This window comes from Panthera onca, chromosome C1, assembly GCF_046562875.1.
Source record: "Panthera onca isolate mPanOnc1 chromosome C1, mPanOnc1 haplotype 2, whole genome shotgun sequence".
In the NCBI taxonomy this organism is placed as follows: domain Eukaryota; kingdom Metazoa; phylum Chordata; class Mammalia; order Carnivora; family Felidae; genus Panthera; species Panthera onca.
Window position 1 is genome coordinate 39,578,468 of NC_138346.1, and position 15,514 is coordinate 39,593,981.

The 15,514-nt window shown below is 38.1% G+C and overlaps 1 protein-coding gene across 2 annotated transcripts in view; it reads left to right on the forward strand.

Annotated features, from left to right (window-relative positions):
* DNAH7 (dynein axonemal heavy chain 7) overlaps positions 1-15,514 on the forward strand; it is a 264,880-nt gene that overhangs the window by 61,729 nt on the left and 187,637 nt on the right. For both annotated transcript variants that reach the window (XM_078451065.2, XM_078451063.2), the window contains exons 15-19: positions 224-302; positions 2,258-2,482; positions 5,280-5,426; positions 6,839-7,524; positions 9,923-10,109. In XM_078451065.2, coding sequence (XP_078307191.2) covers positions 224-302; positions 2,258-2,482; positions 5,280-5,426; positions 6,839-7,524; positions 9,923-10,109 — 1,324 coding nt within the window. The remainder of the gene's footprint in view (positions 1-223; positions 303-2,257; positions 2,483-5,279; positions 5,427-6,838; positions 7,525-9,922; positions 10,110-15,514) is intronic.

Consider the following 15,514-nt stretch of genomic DNA (forward strand, 5'->3'; position numbering starts at 1 on the left):
TGGTATTTGTCTTTCTCTAACTGACTTATTTCACTTAGCATAATACACTCTAGCTCTATCCACATTGTTGCAAATGGGAAGATTTCTTTTTTTTTTTCTTTTTTTTTCTTTTTTTTTTTTTGATGACTGAGTAGTATTTGCAATGGCACATTTAAATAGTATATAGGGATGTATTTAGGAATAAAATTGAATTACTTAAGGTTAATTTTGTTTGGTGTTTCAGATTATGTGATGAATTTGAGAAGATAGCTGAAAAAGCTCTTAGCACTCCTCCAAATACAGCAGAACTAATGGAAATGAAGGTATTATTTATAAACTTTTTATAGCCGTATGTGTATAAGTTAATTGTTTTTTCCCCAGCTGTTATTGTCAACATGATAATATAATAACAAGTCACTCCAAAAGTTAAGAGGCTTAAAATCATGCATTGTTGGGGCGCCTGGGTGGCGCAGTCGGTTGGGCGTCCGACTTCAGCCAGGTCACGATCTCGCGGTCCGTGAGTTTGAGCCCCGCGTCGGGCTCTGGGCTGATGGCTCGGAGCCTGGAGCCTGTTTCCGATTCTGTGTCTCCCTCTCTCTCTGCCCCTCCCCCGTTCATGCTCTGTCTCTCTGTCCCAAAAATAAATAAAAAACGTTGAAAAAATTAAAAAAAAAAAAATCATGCATTGTTTTGTTTTGTTATTCTTAGCTCATGAGTCTGAAGTTTGGTGATTCAGGCTGGGTACTCACAAGCCAGTTCTGGTAACGAGTGGGTCACTCACTCAACTGGGTCAGCTAGTTCTCAGTTGGGTTGACTGGTGTAACTCTCTTTGGCAATTTGACTCTGCTCCACTTGTTCCTTACACTCAGGCAGGCTCACTGGGCGTGTTCTCAAGGCATCGTGGAGACACAAAAGCAAGTCCAGCAAGTTGCTCTGGGTACCACATTAGCTAACATCTCATTGGCCAAAGCAGGTCACATGGCCACAGTCAGCCTGAGAAGACACCACAGGGCAGAGTTTTCACCACTGGGGGAAGTGAAATATTGGAGCTCTTCGTGTGATTGAAATGCCATTGCACTTTCCGTTGAAATTCAAATTTTGATTGAAATCCTCCTCAGTGGAAGAGAGTTTACATCTTGAGAATATTACATCTTAACATATGTTTGTACATTTATTTAGAACTGTAAACCTATCCTTCAATAAAGTATTGTAGTTTTCGTCACACAGGTGTAGCCCATTTCTTATTAAATCTGCCCGTAGCTGTATTTTCGTTTTTGTCATTAAGGAAAGCGTTGTAGGGCTGGTGTCCGCTGCAAATTTGCACTTTTACATTTGTTTCGGTGGTGGGGATTTGACTAACAGTTGTCTCCCCAGCTAGTCCAGAAAGTCTCTGAGGGCAAAGCCCCAGTCTGTTGACCCCGTCAGGTGCAGAATTTCCAGCACCTGGCATGATGTCAGGCACCGTAGTAGGTGCCCTAAAATGCTATTCTGAAAGAAGGGAGGATATTATCTGCTTCATCTCTCCCAGAAAACCATAGCATTCTCTGGTTTTCTTTCTTTCTTTCTTTCTTTTTTTTTAAATATTTATTTGTTTTTGAGAGAGAGAGAGAGAGGGAGGGAGGGAAGGAGAGGGACAGAAAAGTGGAGGGGTAGAGAGAGGGGGAAGACACAGAATCTGAAGCAGACTCCTGGCTCTGAGCTGTCAACACAGAGCCCGATGTGGGACTGGAACTCACAAACTGAGAGATCATGATCTGAGCCAAAGTCGGACACTTAGCCCACTGAGCCACCTGGGCGCCCCTCTGGTTTTCTTTTCTTTTCTTTTCTTTTTTTTTTTTTTTTTTTATAATTTTTATTCTTTGAGAGAGAGAGACAGACAGCACAAGCAGGAGAGGGGCAGAGAGAAAGGGAGATACAGAATCCCAAGCAGGCTCCAGGCTCTGAGCTGTCAGCACAGAGCCCGACGCGGGGCTCAAACTCACGGACCATGAGATCATGACCTGAGCCGAAGTCAGTCACTCAACTGACTGAGTCACCCAGGTGCCCCATGGTTTTCTTTTTTATGTGTTGCCCAGTATTTGCTATTTTTTTCCCCACTGCTGTTGTGAGGAGGTGCTTGGAACCAATGAGAAGTAAACTGTGCTGCCGTCTCCTGTCTTGAACCAAAAGTCTACACTGCTAAGAAGTCTGTACATATTTATGCGAAGCATCTCCACAGCCTCTTTTTTGACTTGAGCTGTTCATTAAAATACCATTTGTAATTTTTATTTTCCTGCAGGCTTATATTCAGAAAGTACAGACGACTGATATGGTTGAATTGGAACAGAGACTGGTGGATTCTAAAAACTGCCTTGCCTTCCTCATCGAGTGCACCAACTTCTCTCCAGCAGACATCAGGCTAAATAATAATGTTTTCCAATGGTATGGAAGAATGGACGAAATTTTTGATGAGCACAGGAAAATCATTAAAGAAAAAACAGAACAATATCAAGAAGGTCTTAAGGTTGGCATCATAGATATTTTAAATTATTTTCATTTTCTGGAAATGTTTAAGTTTTAACCTCTTACATAGCATTGTCAACTCTGTTTCACGGGGTCACATATGTAAGCTTTCTCATATCATCAATTTTAGTAGAAGAGGGTATACATACTGCATCGATATGGTATCCTTTCTTGATTTTCAAGGCAAAAACTTCTAATATATTGCTCACAAATGACCATTAATAAAAATAGTGTTTATCTTATACAGCTTATAGCACTCTTTTGAGTTATTTTTACTGTGTAACATCAAAGCTCTTTTGGTGAAGAGCTTCATAGTCACTCAAACTCACCTAATAATTATGCCCAGAGTCTTTGCTCTGACATTCAGTAACTCTTACCATTTTGTGTGTCTTTCATAGAGGATGATTTGGGATGTCCCCTCGTCTACTTGTCCAGCCTCATTTTCTACCTCCTCCACTCCTTGTTCTTGACTTCTCAGCAACCCTGAGCAACTTTTAGGTCCCTGCCTTCCTACACCTCTCCTCTCTTGCACATTCTCTCCATTGGCTCGTGAGCACACGGCTGGCCCACACACATTCTTGTCTATCTGTGTACCTGATTGACTTTCTCAGAATTCCCCTCAATCAGACCTCAATTCTGCCTCTCTGCTTCCATTACACTTTTAACACATCTCCACTGGACCAAGTACCTGATTGTTTATGTTCTTATCGTCAGGTGCGTCTCCCCAGTAGACGGTCAGCTCTTTGACAGCAGGGCTGTTTGATTTGTTCCTTTCCTCCACTTATACCCACGGGCCGGTGCAGCGCCTGACACACTACAACAGTGTGAGCACTCCATAGCTATTGTATCAATAAACGGTTTAGTATTTTCAGTTTCATTTCACGATGAAGAAACGGAGGTTCCCAAAGTGAAGAGACTTGTGCCTGGTCAGCCAGGAGAGATGTCCTTTGGTAGAAAGTCTAGCCTCTTCCTATCACATTACAGAAAATACAATTAATTCACGGGATCGTTGTTTAGAGAATAATTAATAGGCTTAAACAAAAACCTTTATTTTAACCTGTAGTCTAGGGGCACCTGGGTGGCTCAGTTAGTTGAGCAGTCGACTCTTGATTTTGGCTCAGGTCATGATCTTGTTGTTCCTGAGATTGAGCCCTGCGTGTGGGCTCTGTGCTGAGTGTGGAGGCTGCCTGGGATTCTGTCTCTCTCTGCTCTTCTTCCACTTGAGCACGCACACGCTTTCTCTCAAAAACAAAACAAAAAAACAAAACTTAAAAACAACAAAAACAACCTGGAGTCTATATTTCTCTTGTACATTTAGGTCATTTCAGAATTTTCTAAACCTGTAGAAAACATCATGATAGTATTAGACAAAGAAGTTACACTATAATAGATTTTTAGAAAATTGCTAGGTGGCCCAGAATTATCTACACTTTGTTGTAAAGTTTACCATTCTAATTTTTTTTTTAATGTTCATTTATTTTTGAGACAGAGGGAGACAGAGCGCGAGTGGGCGAGGGGCAGAGAGAGAGGGAGACACAGAATCGAAACAGGCTCCAGGCTCTGAGCCATCAGCCCAGAGCCCGATGCGGGGCTCGAACTCACGAACCGTGAGATCATGACCTGAGCTGAAGTCGGATGCTCAACTGACTGAGCCACCCAGGCGCCCCAAAGTTTACTATTCTGGAAACTACACATAATATTGATGAATTTCATCCTCTCATTTTCCTTCCCCAACTGAGCCAGCGCAGTAAAATTGCCATGAACTAAAGAAGACAGAAATAAGCCTAGATAATCCATAAAATGTAAAATCTATTTTTGAATAACCCAGATTTGACTTTGAATATTTTATTAAGAGGCATTTTTTTTAGGAGCCATTTAATTTGGAGTGCCTTACCAGTGACAATTTTGTAATGAGCTTTTCTCATTACACAAAACAAACCTGTTTTATATTGGAAGGCTATAGTTTTTAGGTTTTAAAATCTGGATTTACTTACCTTGTCCTTGCACATTTCCTGTGAAAAAAGCCCATAGGACAAGGAAAATAACCTTGGAATATTTTGTTTTAGGATTGAAAGTTGAAAAACTACTGAATTCAGAACACAATTAAAGAAAGTCTGTCTTTTTCCATTGTTTATAAAAATGCCAGGGATCTCTTTATAGCCCTTAAAAAAGTGCAACTTTCTTTTAACCCCATACTTGATGATTATAAAATAAAAAATTCTTCTAAATCGTTTGTTAGCATACATTCTTTAGCATACTAAAGCATAATACCATTGTTTAACACATTCTTATTTTGTTGGTTAGAATTTCTTACACTGATAGTATAAGTTTAACTTTGTCTAATTTGTCAATTATAGGAATCTCAATCCATTATTGTTAAATCTTTTTTTTTTAATTTTTTTAGCGTTTATTTATTTTTGAGACAGAGAGAGACAGAGCATGAATGGGGGAGGGGTAGAGAGAGAGGGAGACACAGAATCGGAAGCAGGCTCCAGGCTCTGAGCCATCAGCCCAGAGCCCGAGGCGGGGCTCGAACTCAAGGACCACGAGATCCTGACCTGAGCTGAAGTCGGACGCTTAACCGACTGAGCCACCCAGGTGTCCCCATTATTTTTAAATCTTGACTGTTAAAAATTCTGCGTGTTTTAGATCCCTGCCTTCTTCCAGATCATTCCTTTCTTTACATTCTGCCAGTGATAATAATAATTCTGATAATCCTTATAAATATTTAATTTTTCTTGGGATGCCTAGGGGTTTTGCCTTTAAAAAGTTGTAACAACAAATATTATTTGTACTAGTTACGGTGTGAACGGTTTGTGGAGGAATTGGAGAGTTATGCGAAACAGTCAGAAGAATTTTACTCCTTCGGAGACCTTCAGGATGTACAACGATACCTGAGAAAGGCTCAAACACTGAATGGAAAGTTGGATTTAGCAGCAGACAAGGTATAATTTTAAAATTTTTAAACGGATGAATTAGTTGAAAAGAAAGAGCATTGAGCCTGTACCGTGTATTCGTCTTTTAAAAATAGATTCAAGTATAAGTGTAACTACCTTTACAGAATAATATAAATGGCACAAATATCACTACACTGTACCCCTAAAACTAATATGATATGATAGGTTAACTCTACTGGAATTAAAGTTTTAAAAAACAAATGACAAAAATAGATCTTACAGACAAGCTTCAAGGAGAAGCAGCTTTGTTTTTTTCTTTTGATAGTTATAACATTCCAGTGGCCTTCATCTTTTATTTGAGAGATAGTTCTATCTCCATCTGCTTATTTTTAATTTTGTGTCATTTAATCATTTATATCATGTGCTAGCACCTGGTTACTACTTAAGTTTGCCTATCTTCACAGAAGCCAGTGTAGATTTGGTGGCCACGTTTTTAAATTAGGCCCATTATCTTCTCCCATCAAGCCACATTGTTCCCAATATTGCTGTGTCAGAAGTCAGCTTTCTCATCAGAAGAAGCTGGAGGGGGAAAAGTCATACCCTTTGCCAAATAAGATGTTTGAGATTTTTAATTGCATTTTTTATAAAAAGGGGGAATATGAAAACAGACTGTATTATGATGCTTTCCCATTTTTCTTACATTGAAAGATTTTAGTATCAGTTCAGGGAATTAAATAGTTTATAATAGTTACAAATATGTAAACACATGTTGAGAAAAGAGAAACTGTAGTTTTAAAATTCTATAGCCACTGGAATTTTGGGTAACCTGTGTAATTTATATACCTAACTCACACTTTTCGATTCTATACATTTCTCCTCTAAACCACCCATATCCTCACATACTTCACTGCTAAACAAAAAGGAAATTAATGCTTTTTTGGCCTCTTCTTATCCTACACATCTTCAAGACTCGTCTTCTCTATGTAAGCATCTATTCACCATGATCCCTTGCCTCTAAGTTGTAGCGTTGTAGCATTTTCAGTATATACTATTCATTTATATTAAAGAGCTACTAATCCAAGACCTCTTTTCTAACTGCCATATTTTTTCCTCTGTTTTCCACAGTACCTGATACAATCCTATACGTATTGAAAATACTTAAATTCTTGTTCGTTAATAAATGATGCTCTATCCTCAATATATCTGGATGGGCAAAGATTTCTTTATATATATTGTTACTATTTTAACTAACCTAACCAGATAGTGTTCTCTGGAAAATGTAGTAAAAAAGAAAGAGAAAACAGAGATTACTGCTCAGTATTTCTGGATTATGGCCAGATTTAAGTTTAACTTTGGGGTTTAGTGAGGGTTTTGGGGTCACATTTGATAAAAATATTTAAAAAATTAATACTGATTATCATTCACTTCCAGAATAATAAATCTAATATCTGTCATTCTAGATTGAGCAATTTAATGCTGAAGAAGAGGCTTTTGGTTGGCTACCATCAATATATCCTCAACGCAAAAAAATCCAAGATGGTTTGAACCCTTATCTTCGTCTTTATGAAACTGCTGTCGAATTTAGCAACAAATACCGAGGATGGACTGAAGGACCATATCATAAGGTGAATCCAGACCAAGTAGAAATAGATGTTGGAAATTACTGGAGAGGACTGTATAAACTGGAAAAAACCTTCCGTGATTCTCCAAATGCATTGGCAATGACAAAAAAAGTAAAAGCAAAGGTGGAAGATTTCAAGCAGCACATTCCTCTCATTCAAGTGATCTGTAATCCTGGTTTGCGCCCCAGGCACTGGGAGGCCATGTCCAATGTTGTTGGTTACCCACTGCAGCCAGCAGATGACTCCACCGTCTTCTCTTTTTTAGACATGAATTTGGAACCATATTTAGATAGATTTGAAGGTATTAGTGAAGCAGCTAGCAAAGAATATTCTCTCGAAAAGGCCATGGACAAGATGACTAATGAGTGGGATGCAATGGAATTTGTCATTCTTCCTTATAGAGAAAGTGGGACATTTATTTTGTCATCAGTTGATGAAATTCAGATGTTGTTGGATGACCACATTATTAAAACACAAACTATGCGAGGATCTCCTTTCATTAAGCCTTACGAAAAACAAATAAGGTAACGTAATATTTATATGATGCGTCAATGCTGTTATCAAAATTGTAACTTGTAGGTAATATACAGTTCTTTTTGAAAATCGATTCTGCAGTTCATACTTAATATTTTAAAGAGTAGTTTGTAAGGTTTGATAACCTTCTTTGCTTTTGGAATAGTACTTATTCCTTCGCTATGGTCTATAGTCATAACAAAGGTAGTGGACAATCAGCCTCCAGATATTCATTTTTATTGCCTACAATCTGATCCTATATGTTTGACTCAAAAATCATTTCACATCTATGTATGTAGTTTGTAGAACACATAAACTATGAAATTGAAGATAATGTCATTTTCCAAATATACTAATTAGGTTAGGGTAGATGATCCTTGAAAGTTGATTGTAATTTTCACTCCTGTACAAGATGGATGGCTGGGTAAGTGCAGAAGTATGAATATTATGACTCTAGTCTGGAGTTTCAGGCATCTGACATGGATGATTATATTAAATCCTTGTCCTGTCCATTTTTAAAATTTTTGTGATTTGTATTAAGCAGTTTATATTTTACCTTAAAAATGAGAGTAAATCCTGGGGCACCTGGGTGGCTCAGTTGGTTGAGCATCCAACTCTTGATTTTGGTTCAGGTCATGATCTCATGGTTCATGAGTTTGAGCCCCATGTCAGGCTCTGAGGGATTTTCTTTCTCCCTCTCTCTCTGCCTTCCCCTGCTCATGTGTACATGCTCTCTCTCTCTCTCTCAAAGAAATAAACTTAAAAAATAAAAGTAAATCCAAATCAGACTACCATCTTCAGTGTGAATTTGTATGACAAAGGAAAGCTAACTGCTTGGTAGTATCTGCCTCTGGTTATTAATGAATTATCCTAAACTCGAGTATGCCCTGACTTTGGCCCAGTCACTCTGGTTGCTCTGCCTCCTACCTTACTTGCTCCCAAGTGTTCGTCAAGAGTAATTTTTAAAACTACTCTAAAAGTGGGGCGTCTGGGTGGCTCAGTTGGTTAAGCATCTGACTTATGCTCAGGTCATGATCTCACAGTTCACGAGTTCAAGCCCTGCATCGGGCTTTGTGCTGACAGCTAAGAGCCTGGAGCCTGCTTCAGATTCTGTCTCCCTCTCTCTCTGTTCCTCCCCCACTTGCACTCTGTCTCTCTCTCTCAAAAATAATAAGGATACGTTAAAAAAATTTAAAAAAACTACTCTAAAAGTGGCATATTCAGATTCTATTTTTAAGGACTCTACATGCGATCATTAGCTCATAGGAAATTTTCTGTATCCATCAGGGATTAGATGGAGAAAAAGGAAAGAACAACAGAAGGTAGAGGCATTCATTTCTTCTTATAAAAGGAGGTTAAACAAATCATTGATAAATGTTGCAAGGAAGTACTTTGGAAAAGCATTTGATAATGCCCAGTGACTTTTGGAAACTTCTATTTATATATCTTTGTTTTAACAATCTAAAATTACAGATCACTAATTATAAATGATGAGTAATGTATTAATATACACATAAAGCTATCCCATCTCTAAGTTCTGTTGCCATTAACCAATCATTCTTCTTGATGGCTATGTTATCTCTTGTAGCATTGTGGTTGCAGTTCTCTGGGTTCAGATCTGGGTCTATTATTTATTACTGAACTTAAACCTGGTACTTACCTCTATGTTTACCTCATTGGTAAACAGATATTATACTGGACCCTATAGGATTATGAAGCGGGAGCAAATCCATACAGAGGCCTTAGAATGTACTTAATGAAATTATTAGTTTATGGTATCATTATGATATTTATTCTTGAGGAAATCTTGTCATTATTTTTGTTCTCCATATTTAGAAATGAATGCAGGTTAAAAATGCTTCCTACTCATGAAAGACACACTATTATATTTTAGATTATGTAGATTTTTCTTTAAAGGCCAGTTACATCTTATGAATTGAAGTACTGTATTCTGGAAATAAAGGTTTTTTGGGGCTCAATTTTGTTTTTTAAAAAGAATGTTAAAGGAAATGAGTCATGGATGTAACTACCTTTCCTAAGAAGTTCAGAGTGTCCTTCGCTGAGAACATCATTACTGTCCCCAAAATCTAATTTTTCAATTTGTACCCCCTAGCCATGAAATTGAATTGCAGAAAGGTTTATTGCTATGACATATACAGAAACCACCCCATTTGTAGGTAGTTATATCTGAATGTGTGTTTTAGTATCAACATAAACATTGATGCTATTATTCTAAGACATATTTTGTACAACCAATTTGGTGATTTATCATTGAATGACGGTAGGTAGATGAATGAAAATGGAAATAAGAGCACAGCATACAAGATTGACAATCCAGGCATCGTTGTGAGTTTTGTCATATGGAACATTGCTTGATTTGCTGTTGAACCACTGTGTTTTGCTTCTCAGAGAATGGGAGGGCAAGCTCCTGCTGCTTCAAGAAATTCTGGATGAATGGCTCAAAGTCCAAGCCACATGGCTATATTTGGAGCCTATTTTCAGTTCTCCAGACATCATGTCTCAAATGCCCGAGGAAGGAAGACGATTTACAGCTGTGGATAAAACATGGAGAGATACAATGAAAAGTGTCATACAAGTAGGTAAAAATCTCTGAGAATGTAATTATTCGGTTGAAGTGACATGATTTTTTTCAAAACAACCCGAATAAGTCATTTCTCTTCCCCCACATATGTTCACTTTTCAGATATTATTTTAGAATCCCAGGAGCAAGAAATATCAAAACTAACTAGATATCTTCTGATATCCTTGAGGTCCGAAGTAATTTGAATTATTTGGTGACCTATGGTTCTATTAGTGGTGCCTACGGATGCTCTGCTAGGAAGACACTGTACACAGAGCTCAATGTCCCCCTCTATTCTATGTCCCTTTGTTATGGGCTGCACCACCACTGAGATATACTGTGGTGGAAACATGCTAGCGTGCCACTCAATCATTGTTTCTCTTTAGGCATCTAAAAAAAGATGAGTTGCAAAGATTAATTTAAAGAGACCAATAAATACAAACAAAATGCAATCAATCAGTCAAAACACAAATACTGTGGAGGAGAACTTACAATTTTAGTTAAGGATGGAATTTGGTAAATACTAGTAACAGTGAAAAAGATACGATTTTTTTTTTGTTCAATTCAAAAGACATTTACTGCCCACAAAGCACAGTGTGTATGTTACCAGGAAGTTAACATTAAAATAGAAGAAATATTAGTTATTAAATTATAGTCGTTAAATGAATGTAAATTTATCCATTGGCGTTTTTGATCAAATACAATATTATAAGGTAGGATGAGTATTATCTTAAAATTTTCCTACCCTAAAATACAAATACACATAATTTCATTACTTAAACTTTGAAAACTGTGACTATAATCCTAAATACTAACAATACTATATCAACGTCAACTATATATCTGCTAGGAAAATATTCAGAAAGATAGACATGGATTGAATAAGTTTATTTCATTTTATGTAATAATACTTGAAACAAATCTCTGTATAACCTAAACTTTTGTAAAATTAATCACACTGGAAGTCTATATTTAAAGGACCTATAGTGAGTCACACTGTAATACATTTAATCATCTCTAACGTATTTTAAAAAATTTAGCCTTTCATATATTGTTTCCTTACAATGGGGCAAACCCCTTGTAAAATGTACACGTTTTCATTTGGAAAAGGATGAAGTAGATTTTTTTTGGCTGCCGCAAAAGCAAAAGGTAGATGTTTGTATTCTCCTAGTTAAGATAATTTTTAAAATAAAAAATCCATTATTTTTTTTGTATCTGATCAAAATACTCTTCAAAACCTCATATTGCTAAGGAAATTTTATAAATATTATAACGCCTAGAAAAGGGCAGCTATACTGGGACTAGTAAATTAAGGAGGCAGATTTTCAATTCTATCACACTGCTGAATTAAAAACAAACAAGTACACCTAAAACTGATAAAACACAATATGTTTTTTCTTTTTTTAAGGAAAGCAGACAAAACAACAAAACATAACTTACTCTTATTCCCAAATAAGCAGTTTCTTTTGGGTGACACTTCCTTTACTTTTGCTGTAAGACCTGATTGTCTTCCTGAACTGGCTTTCCATTTTCTTTTTCTCAATATGCTAGTATTCAGGACAGCTTTTGTCCATACTCTCCAAAGCTTTGAAAATAAACATCAATCTATATTCGCTCAGGAAGTTGAGTGAGTTGACTTGTGTAGTAGAGACGTCATTAGATTAAGTGTTTGATGCAAAAAGCCATCACTTTCCATCTAAGGAATTCCTAATAAAGGTTCTTTTAGAACCAGGCAAGAGAAAAGTCTCCGAGGTTAAATCTAGAATGTAAAGGATAATTACATGTTTTGATACCTGCTACCAAAGATCCTTTCTCAAGAGGAGTGAGATTTATTAACCTTTTGATCTAATTCCAGAAATTTTTCAGTCACCATTAATATACTTTTGCCTATGAAGACTTAGCTACACCTGTTTCAAAACCTCAATCTCATGTTCTATCCAAAGCTCTTCTCCTCTGCACAGGGTAGGTAAACCTGAGGTTGCAGTGTTGGGGAGATGTGGGACTGCTCTCTCATGCTATGTCTCTCCTTCCTGGGCTTGTTGCCTGGTGCTGGGTCAAAGAGAATAAGGGAGAGGGAGGAAGGGGGAGAAAGATAGGAAGAGGGAGAGAAAGAGAGAGGGAAAGAGTGAGAGAGGATTTACTGATATAACTGATCCAGCCAAATTGGCTGTCCTTTTCATCAGTGGTCATAAGATGGACAACCTCCTGTGAGTGGTGTCCAGGCACTATATCTTTACTGTTGGTCATCACAACTGGTCTAGCTTTTTCATCAGTTGTGGACAGTTGAAGTCCACAGATTGACTCAGTGTGGACAGGTGAAGACCCCTGGATGAGCCCTGGCTGCTAAGAGATTCTGTGTTGAGCATCTCTTCCAGGTTTGTTTATCCTTCGTGAGATCTGCCACCTTCAGCCTTCAGCCTGACCTTCCATGGTGGCTATTACCACATTTCTCTCTTGCGTGTGTTTCTAATCTCTGCTACAGCAGTATTTCGTAAGTCTTGATTTCATCTAGGGCTTGCAGGAAGGGGGTATCTATCTTCTGTACCTCTTATTAACCTTGAGCACATGCTCTTTGCCCCTTCTTCACCTGGTCATCCCACCAACGGTTTTCTCCCAGTGTTCTTTCCCTGCTCTGGTAGCACTAGAGGAGGTCAGTGCACCCAGTGATGGAGCAGAGTTCCAGTTGGTGAATATGTTAGCTTCCTCTCTTTGTAGACACTTACAAACATTTCTAGGGAATCTCTTGGCCCCCTTCCTAACATTCAGGGGTGAAAACCAGTTAATTTCATGCCATCTGGAGGTGAAAGAAGTAGATAATCATTCTTCATGTATACCGCACTCGCTCCCAAACTTGACTTTTGACCCTTATGAGTTTTGTGTATATTCCTTACAGGCAGAGAAATGCACTCTTGAACTTCTCCACAAAACTTTCCTTTTGTAGTCTAACCCCATCTTAGTAGACATAAATACTATTCCGCTGGTTGCTCAGATGAGAAACTTAGGAGTCTTTCTTTCTTTCTTCCTTTCTTTCTTTCTTTCTTTCTTTCTTTCTTTCTTTCTATTTTCTTTTCTTTCTTTCTTTCTTTCTTTCTTTCTTTCTTTCTATTTCTTTTCTTTTCTTTTCTTTCTTTCTTTCTTTCTTTCTTTCTCTTTCTTTCTTTCTTTCTATAATAAATATGACCACTCGGCACCATACATCTCACTTCTTTCTAGTGAGCTGGAAAGCTAAAAACCCCATCTCTCAGACTCCATAGCATCTAGTTTTTTGGCAGTGAATTGGATTTAGACAACTATAAACACTCATCTGCGGTTTGGAAAGCATAAGTGAAACAGCAGCCACCTTCTTGCCGTCTTAGCGATTTCTCCTATCAGGCAAGATCATGAACATGTGACTTTTTTTCTTTTCCAGCAGGACTTAATGTCTGGTCATCAGTTTTATAGGTGTCCAGGGGCAGTGATGATGGTGGCTCTCTGAGCCCTAGAATCACAGCCACTATAGTGTGTTCTTGAATGCACAGTTATAGTGGTGTATCCTTTTGTTCTGATTGGGGCAGGAGTAGACATGCTCCTGGAAGTTCATTTCCACAGTGTCTTAGAAGTCTCTCCTGAAAGCTCAACTTAGGGTGTGCTACCCCAGACCTTCTGATGCTGTTTCAATCACTGAATTCCCTACGTTAAATGTCTTTTTCGCCTAATATACCTAGAAGGATTTTGCACTGAACTCTGAATAAATGTATAAACACCTCAAAGATGGAACTAGGATTGTTTATATGACCCAGTTGGGTTTGAGAATAATGAAAATCTAGTTTCCATTTGAAAATGGAACATTCATGGTACCTGGCATACAGTACACAAATCACTTAAATTATGCCCTTGGTCTCCTGGAATGAAGAGTCTTATTTTACAGGCAATCTTTTGGTGGACCCAGTGGCTGCTGGAATAAGATAATATGGTAGGATCTGGGATAAAAGGGTATGAGATGGGCTGAATTCTTTCAAAGGCACTAGAGAAATAAAGGAATGAAATGGCTTAGTTCAGAGTTGAAAACTAGCTCAAGACATGGTCAGAGGACTAAGGAGCCCTTGTGACCGCAATCAAAAAGCCTCTTATTTCTCGTAGCTACAAGTTGGATGTAGCCAAAAATGAGTGATAGAGTCTGATTCAGTGGGTTGCCAAACTGCAATGTAATTTAATTGCTAGCCTTGCCAGATCTGTTATGTGAAAGGTAGATTACTTATTGGGAAAGAGTAGGATGGTGAGAACCGGAGATGGGGACATTTGAGTTTATTTGATAGACTCTGGGTCCCTGACCGTCCTACTGCTGAGCCTCCCTTGCCAGAAGCCTTGGCAGAAACCTGACAAATATGCAAGGCAGTGTATCCTCAGGCCTATTCCATGAACCCACGTTTTATCTCTTAGTGCTTAAAAGCCTTAATGAGTATCTTACAAGTTTTCCGTTGTCCAGGGATTTCTGATTAGGAAGCTTATGCTTTTGGACGTTTACTGAACTGGCTTGAGCTTAATTCCATTAAGCATATGGAATGGTACTTTCTGTGAAGCTTCCTGCTGGCAGTAATTAGAATGCTTTCTCTCTATACCCAAATTCAAGTTTCAGGCCCCTGATATCACAGGTTTAAAAATGTAAATCAACCAGTAGGTTGTCATTTGAGCTGCTGAGAGTAGTGATACTTATGATGCATAAGAAGACACATCAAATTTGGAAAATTGTTTCTTTAACCCACCCCTGCCCCCCCAAAAAATACGATGGTTAACAATTCCTTTTCTTCCCCTCCAGGAGACATAAAGTAAATAAAGTGTCAAGGGGCTCACATTAAGTTTCAAATTTCTAGTAGCTTCCTACTAGAACATCCCGCTGTTATGTCCTGAGAACACAGCTGATAAGCTGCATCCTGGTGCAACATGGAGGGTTGTACTTACTTGAGTTCCTCTGTAGGTCTACAGACGAACCTCATCCTGCTTTCACTCATGCACTCAACAAATGCTGATGGAATGCCTATTGTGGACTAAGATTTTATGGCAATCCTTAAAGGAACTTAACAGCCAGTTTTATTTTACAATGATAAATAGCTTACCTGAAGGATGGAAGATTATAAACTGTTCATTTGAACTCCATAAAACTGATGGAGTGGAGTAACTGCCTCATGCCTTCCATCCACCCCACCCTACCCCCCAGTAATGTCTGTCTGTCTGTCTGTCTCAGTCTCTTCAATAGACAGCTATGGAAGAGAAAATGGAAAGGGTAGTTTCAAGTATATGTGCTTCCCATACTTAGACCATTTTAGGTGCTTCAAATATTTTATCTAACTTGGTCCTCACAACAGTTTTGAGAGAGGGCTCTTATTCCCATGTTAAAGGTAAAATAGAGACTTGGGTTAAGTAAATGACTCAAGGTCAGACAG